Below are 8,419 nucleotides of genomic sequence, written 5' to 3' on the forward strand. Positions count from 1 at the left end.
TTAGTAATGGATATCATCGATGTTGATCTCCAGGTAGTCCTGCGTGGGCACCGACTCGAAGCTATCCACAGGAAACCAGGAGTCGTACCAGGAAGTTGTGCTCTCGGTCGCAGCCGCCGTCGTGGGCACCGGCGTCGTCGTCGTGCTCGCGGTCGTCGTGGCCACGGTCGTCGTGGACTGTCGCGCTCTCTGAAGACGTAGCCGGCGCTGCCGCATCAGCCGGAGTCTCCTGAGGCGCTCGGCGTTGTGCGAGTGCGAGTTAACCGCCGTCCCTTCCTCGGCCGCGCCCGTTCCAGTGTTGCTGCTGCTGCCGGCGCCTCCTTCAGGTCTCGCCGCGTCACCGCCAACGGCTCCGGCGTTTGTTGTTGTTGTAGTAGTGGCCGCTTTGGGGACGAGTCGAATGGGTCTCTTTCCGTGGAGCGCCATGATCTGCTTGATGCGGTCCCAGTTGGACTTGGCCAGGGAGAAGCTACACGGCGTGGCTCCAGTGTCGTAGCCCACCATGCACAGCCTGGTCTGAGGGGTGTGGCCGTCGGCCTTGGCCGTCACCCGGTACTCCCCGGGGTTCAGCAAGCGCCAGTAGTCACCGCCTGCAGCTGAACACGGGAACGGCACAACATGCAGAAACATACGTATACCGATTAAGGTGTTAAAGAGGTCAATAGGATTGATCATTAGTGGGCTCACCTTCAATTAACTACATTTTTGAAGCAAAGGTTTTAAGAACTTGTTCAGAAAGAAAAGAAGACTTGTGGTCATGTGAACTGCCCTTACATTTTTTATTTAGTTAAATGAAAAAAGAAGGAAGCCAGGATGACTTCACCACTTTTCAACCTATCTTCATATAATTAGTCCTCACCAATGTTCGTGATAAAATAGCACAACCTTTTCTACTCGGTCTGTGTCTCTTAGGAGAGCTGTGGGCAGTTCAAAACCCTGCCTGCCAGTGACATCATCGTTAAGCAGATTTGACACAATATATAGATTTTTATTATCCCGAGAACAATGGCTTCCAAAAGCATAGTAACTTTTCAGTAATAGAAAGCCTGCAGTTTCTATTAGCTTGGATTCCCTGGCAGACAGGTCTCTGAACTGCCCACACACAAAATAAAATGTGCTATTATATCATGAACATTAGTGGGGACCAATTATATGAAGATAGGTTGAAAAGTGGTGAAGTCATGCTTTGTGTGAATGGCAAGGTAGACAATTTCAACTTCAACTGTATCGTCACATCACAGGTTTACCAATCTGGGAACCCATCGTCAAAGAAGAAAGGGCGACACCTATCGGTCGGCCTCTCTTCCTTAGCGTTCTCTGAGGCTGTTCTTGAGAGACTACAGGTTTACAGGTCAAGAGTGGGTCAAACTATTTTTGTACACACAATAGTAATGTCAAGAAACAAGGCATAAGGGCATAGGAATTGCGAAAGAAACGAGGGAAACGATAACAATGTCAGATGAAAAGATTTCAAACTGTGATGTATTGTGTATCTGTGTTAAGGAGCACATACCAGTATTGTGTATCTGTGTTAGGGAGCACATACCAGTTTTGATGTATTGTGTATCTGTGTTAAGGAGCACATACCAGTTTTGATGTATTGTGTATCTGTGTTAAGGAGCACATACCAGTTTTGACATCATGTTTGATCCCCTCCACTGATACGGTGGCGTTTGCTATTGGATTCCCCTCCACGTCTTTCACCATACCCTTTATCCCACGATGCACCTGGGCAAAGGACACGACACTCAAGAGATCACACAGCGAGTTAAACCACTTGGGGTCCGGGACCCCTAGGGGGTCCTCAGAGTTACTACAGGGGGTCCTCCAAATCTTTGTGCGATAGAAGCTTTTTTTTTTCTTCTCCTTTTTGATATTAACCACTTGAACCCATATTCTGAGAACTTTAGCCAAAAATAGCAGATCTACGAGCTTGTAGATCGGCTATTTTCGGCAAAGAGGTTTGGTGTAGAGGGGAAAAAGAGCAGACTAAGTACAGAGTGAAAGGTCAAGTTTTATAAGTATTGACGGTTCAAGTTGTTACATTTCTGAAAACACAAATTGACATAAATCCAAAATACACTGACGATTGTGCTGTGATGAAACTCTATGGAATCTATGAACAGGTTGTGGGGGTCCCTGCTTCATCTCTCTCTCTCTCAACTAAGGGGTCCTTGGCCTGAAAACGTTGAAGACCCCTGCCCTATATGGTTGGTGTATTTTCTGTTTTCACAAATTAAATATATTCGCTGAAAATAGACAATCCACAAGCTCAAAACTTGTTGTGAGCTTGTTGTGAGAGCTGACGTTTTCAGAGAAAGTTTCCCCCAGAAGGTTAAGACTTAACGCATGCAGCATTATAGTGTGATACATTTTCATGGGTTATGGTTAAGGACCCCCAAATTAATGTGTATTTGTCAGCAGACTCCTTTCAGAAAATCTCTGTTCTTAAAAGGCCAGTTCACCTCTGGGACAACCAGATCTTATTTTATTATTGTTTGGGACACGATCAACACAATCCTGAGTTATTTCTTGTGTTCAATCTGTGTTTTGAGATATTTTAGTATTTCAGCATGAATGATGATGCATTTTGCATCATATGAGTCATCATGCTGCATCATATGATGCAAAATGCATCATCATTCATGCTGAAATACTAAAATATCTCAAAACACAGATTGGTTGTCCCAGAGGTGAACTGGCCCTTTAATGCTTAAACGCTCACAAAGCGTCGCATTGCATTGCGCTGTGAGCTTGTAAATCTGCCATTTTCAAATAGCCAGTGTATGTAGGGGCTAAAACTGTTAAACTGATTTTGGTGCTATATTAACTTATTCAGATACCCGCTAAAGGACCCTGGAACCTGGTTGTAATGTGTATGGTTGTAATGATGTAGTGTGATTCTCACCTGCTCTATGAAGGCTAGCAGAGACTCACGGTTGTTTTCCCACTCCAGAGGCAGCTCACTCTCATGAGGGAACTTGTCACAACCCACGAAGATGGACAGCTCAAAGCAGTTAGTGTGCAGGTAGCTGAAGTCGTTCATACCTGGAGTGGATGGCAGTTTGTAGACAAGCATAGATGAGGGTTTTGGTCGATAGGAATGCACGCTTAATCGGTCATCATACCTAAAGGTTCCTGGCTGTATCACTGTCGCGCCAATAATCACGCTAACGCACACCTTCTCGTGTAATATTGCTTATAGATGGGGTGCCGTGAAATGCCCCCGCCCCCCACAACATAATCATCAGGTATCATTCTTTTCAGAAAGTGTACAGAAAGTGTTAAAATTATGTTTTTATGTGGCCACACCCACCTATTCATTAGGTATGCCTGGTTGTCAGGTGGGTTGCCAACTGAAGTTAGCCACACCCACCACAGATGTTGTTGGATGGTGAAAAGGATAGGGGATGATATTATGATGTCATTATATCTGTGCATTTCAGTTGGGACCTTTTGACTCAAAAGGCTTTCAGATTTCAGGAAGTAACCAAAAATACACAGGGAAGACATATTTGCATATTATAACCACACCTGGGGGTCTATTAAGAGTGTAGACCAATGTTAACTCCATAGACACATACAAAACAGAAAAAGTACAAAACTATGGCAGCACCTATGTGCTCTTCCCGATAAGACCAGAGGCGTCAATTGGTTATGGCAAGGTATGGCAGCTGCCATACCTTGGCCACAGCCCACAGGGGGAAAAAAAGTACTTCTTAAAATAAATTCATCGTGCTTGCTGCTAAGGTATGGCAACATGACTGGTGTCTTGCACGCGCGCAACACCAGTCATGTTGCCGTACCTTAGCTTTTTGCTGAACTGATGCGCACTGGATAAGACATCTCACGGAATCCACTCACTTCCCACCACGGGCTTCCAGCCGGCCCGGTTGACGATGCCCTGGCCCCCCGTGACGTCGTCGGTGTGGCAGGACGAGCCGTAGGCCTCGGTCATGGTCAGGTGGCTGTGGGCGTAGGCCATGGCCAGCCAGCGGAACATGGTGTCGTCGGCCGTCTCCCGCAGGGCGCCCTCGTGCTGCCGCTGGATCCGCGCCCACGTCTCCTCGTTCAGGTGCTCCACGCCGTACCTGCCGTGGCGCACGTCCGTCGCCTCGGACGACATCACATATTAGTCAGGGACCCACAAGCCCAAAAGATGTCTTGCCGTACTTTTTATTTCTGTTTTATCCATTAGGTTGGTCATTAAGGTCCACAGAATGAGAGGTCTGCTCTGCCGGAAACATCGCGAAAAAAGTTATGGCCAGTTATGGCCATTTGTATATTCACGGTCCCATTGACTCCACTACACAGGAAAAGAAAAATATTAAAACAAGAATTGACACACAGTCAATATAAAATCTGTGGATTGGTGTGTTGACGTTAGTGTAAAAAAAGTTTGAAAAAAAAAATTTTTTGAAAAAAAAAAAAAATGTTTAAAAAAAAAAATTAAAAAAAAAAAAGTTTAGGTCCAAAAATGTGTTAAAAAATCGACCTGATGGTGGCGCTATATGGGACAGATCCATGTCGATGAGATAAGTGTAGACATACTGTGTAGCGATTTGTGTGATTTTAGGGCAAAAACTGTAGGAGCAGTATTCAAAAATGTGTTTTAAAAAATTTGGCGGGGGTCCCTGGAGCTGCGGGGGTCCCTGGAAGGGTGGAGGTTGTGGATTGGCAGACAAGGATTGTGTGTGGAAAATTTCACATGGATAGGGGCAAAAAAGTGTGATGTGACGTGACAGACAGACTGACGGACAGACAGGCGGTGGAGGTTTTCATAGTAACTGCGACCTGACGGTCGCAATTATAATCATTAGTATTGTTTATTTTAATTATTATTATTAAGGAACTCTAGAAATCTCAGTTGGAACTGATGGATGGATGGATGGATGGATTATTTTAGAGTAAGCTACTTTATTTACCATTATTGTGTACTCCGCCACATGGGGAGCAATCTTCAATTCAATCTTCAATTCAAAGAAGCTTTATTGGCATGAGAACACAAACGTTTACACAGTGGTGGAAAAAGTACCTACATTTTTATAATTAAGTAAAAGTATCAATTCTGCAATGTAGAATCACTCTGTTACAAGTAAAAGTCCAGAATTAAAAATGTACTTGAGTAAAAGTACAAAAGTATTGGTATCCCACCCAGACGCCCCAATACTGGACTGCCACCGGGTCCCAAAAGGCAGCCCCCAGACATCAGAAATTTAAAAAAACAAAACAAAAACATAATAGGTTATATAATCCCAGAGGGAAGGTGCTATGTGGCGACATATTTAAAAAAAACTAATGTCCATGAGTCAGTTGTAAAATAAAGTAAGGCCTGCCAGTCGAGAGAGGCTGCTGTTACAACCAAAAAAGAAAAAGTAACAAAAATAGTAGTGATACCACCTCCCAGCCGGCAGAGGCAGCGTAGAACCATTAATTGTCGAGCGCATAGGTCGAGCGTGGTTCAGAGTTCAGAGTTCACAGTTTGGTCCATCCTGTCAGAGGCACACAATGGCGGCCACCGACCAAAAACAAACAACTCAGGCTATCAGCATATTAGAGCCACATCGTAAGAAGATGAAGTATAAAAACAACGAAAACATGTCGAGAAGTCTCGACTACAATCATGTCATCATAAAGTGCAAAGCATTCGATCGCTCTCTAACACTTAACTAAACCGCCGTAACGTAATCGTCATGTACGGAGAGAAAGAAACAGCGCATATTAGCATACCACAGGCGCAATAGAATTCGCCGTAAACAAAATACCCAATTGAGTAAACAAGTGGTTCGCATTAACCGTTGGAACGGACATGTCTACATACGCCGTTTGATCATATAATATCAGTCAAAAAAGGGTTGCGTATTTTCGTCAGAAAAGGAAATAGGAAAATTAAAGAAAGAAAAAACCCTGTTAGCATACACTAGCTAGTTAGCCAACCCCACACACTATCGCCCATTCCCGTCTGTCTTTCAATGTTATATGAGATACTTAAAGTGTGGTTCCTGTGGAAATAAGCCTCGGCTTTCTAGGATCTCTAGTTGACCTTGTACCAGTGATTTGTACTGTCATGAAACTGTACTTTTTTCTATTGCAAACTTCTAATAAATTCTTCAATCAATCAGTTATTGCTTTGTAGATTAGCATTATTGGGCTAAATGTAAAGACGCTACGCTGCGCCAACCGTGAGCAGTTTAACAAATTTGCTACGTACGTCTACACAAACGGTCAGATTACAAAGATAAATTGCTTAGTGAAGGCTCACGGATGTCACCATAGGGTACGCTCCAGCAGAATGTCCCGTAATGATCGTATTATTTAAAGAGGAGCATTTTAATCCGATCGGTCGTTGTTTCCTTCAAAAGGTATTAATGTATCTAAGTGCAGTACACCTCGCAACCGATGGGGTCGCATGGCTGAAAAACAACAGAAAATGACGTCTGATCGGATTAAAATGCTGTTTATTAAACAATACGAAAGATACAGGTAATTCTGCTTGAGCGTACCATACTGTGACATCTGTGAGACTTCAGTAAGCACTTTATCTTTGAAATATGAACGTTTTTGTAGACGTACGTAGCAAATAGATTTAACTGCTCAACACGAGGTTGAAGTGAATTCATTACACACCGTGACTCGTGCGTTAGCCTGTAGCTAGCGCTAGCTAGCGTTAGCCTGCAGCTAGCGCTAGCTAACGTTAGCCGTTAGCCACACATCCAGAATAGTCTAAGTCAATTTTCCAACGGCGAGTGAACGATTGCATTCCGAGTTGGGTCGCCGTTTTATTCCATGAGTAATTGTGTATAACATGTCTGCGTTAGCCTGCAGCTAGCGCTAGCTAGCGTTAGCCTGCAGCTAGCGCTAGCTAACGTTAGCGTTAGCCGTTAGCCACACATCCAGAATAGTCTAATATATGTCAATTTTCCAACGGCGAGTGAATGATTGCATTCCGTGTCCTTCATGGATTTTTTTCCCCCTGACTGTCAATGTTTTTATTGTTCAAAAAGAAAACGTTCTGAACGTTAAAACTAGATAGTTTTACGATCATAACAATGTGACAAACGGATCGGATCCTTTTTTTCCAAACTCGAGAAGAAGAACAGCGCAAGGCCGCTCCCAGAGCCCTAGAATGGAGAGTTGCGTGTCCGCGGTGACACCACTCTCTGATTATACTGCTCTGGCCGCTCCCAATCATGACACTAGCTCGGTTACCATGTGACATGGGGACAGCCAATAGGCAATTTGGTCGCCTAGGTAGCCTGAATGTCTCAGGACAATCGCACGTCTTTAATGTAATCTGTTTCACAGATTTAAAAAGAAAATGAATCTGCTTTAAGTAGCATGTGAGGGGTCAAACTAGGGGTTCTTTGTGATTCTGAATCCATTGCAAGCATTTGTTTTGCATGAAAAACATTCCTTGGGCTACATTTCGACCCCATAAAATGGTGAAAAATGATAAGTCATAAAAATAAAAGAAAGAAACGTTAAAAAAAGGTGATGACTCATCACTTTTCAGTTTTCTGGGGCCTCTCATTCTGTGGACCTTAATGACCAAACTAATAGATAAAACTGAAATAAAAAGTACGACAAGACATCACAGGTCATCTCACATCATGTAGGGGTGGGTCCCTGGCTATATAGCAGTGTTTCTCAAACTTTTTACATTTCAAGGTCTCACTTTAACTCCGACAGTCTACAAATGGACCAGTCCATTTGGTTAATTTTGGAATAGTGTTTGGTTAATTTGGTGTAGTGTTAGAGTTACAGACTTGTATGGGTCAATTTAGACCCTCGTAAAGGAACTCACAAAGTCCCTGGAATCCATTTTGAGAACCACTGACATAGGATGATGAGCTTTTCATTTCAGGAACCCCCCATTTATGCTGGAGACCCCCCAGAACCCCCCTTGGGATCCCTGGGGGTCCCCGGACCCCACTTTGAGTAACCACTGACTTTAAGGTGCTTGAATGCAAGTTACCAAAGCACCTTTATAACCATAGGCAAACAGCGCATTATAGCAAAAATAGCACATTAACAAGCGCATTGAGATGCGTTGTGAACTTGTGTGAGCTCGAGCTCGGCTATTTTCCGTGAAGAGATGTAGAAGAGGAAAAAAGAAGGGGCCAAGGATAGACCTTTGGGGGACCCCGGTCAATTAACCCTTCTGTGTTTCTATGTCAGTGGTGCTCAAACCTTTTCATGTGAAGGACCCCCAAAATGATATATATTTGGCCACAGATCCCCATCTCAAAATATTTAGTTCCAGGGATCCCCAGAAGCAAAATCTGAGTTACAAATGTTGGTTTAAATACAGATAGGCCTATTCAAAGATTTGCACACATTTTCACGACTTAAAATATAAATAAATAGCAGATCTTCAAGTTTGCAGCGCGCCACCTTGTGCCGCACTACAAGCTTGTAT

At 43.7% G+C, this 8,419-nt stretch overlaps 1 protein-coding gene across 1 annotated transcript in view; it reads right to left on the reverse strand.

The window, feature by feature from the left end:
- Positions 1-8,419, reverse strand: part of aebp1a (AE binding protein 1a) — a gene marked incomplete at its 3' end in the record, with an annotated part of 29,997 nt that continues 21,578 nt past the window's right edge. The window contains exons 18-21 of the mRNA XM_080742866.1: positions 3,865-4,114; positions 2,909-3,048; positions 1,629-1,728; positions 1-596 (exon numbers count right to left, since the gene is read on the reverse strand). Coding sequence (XP_080598992.1) covers positions 1-596; positions 1,629-1,728; positions 2,909-3,048; positions 3,865-4,114 — 1,086 coding nt within the window. The remainder of the gene's footprint in view (positions 597-1,628; positions 1,729-2,908; positions 3,049-3,864; positions 4,115-8,419) is intronic.

Source organism: Nannobrachium achirus (assembly GCF_963921795.1).
Source record: "Nannobrachium achirus genome assembly, chromosome: 15".
Lineage (NCBI taxonomy): Eukaryota > Metazoa > Chordata > Actinopteri > Myctophiformes > Myctophidae > Nannobrachium > Nannobrachium achirus.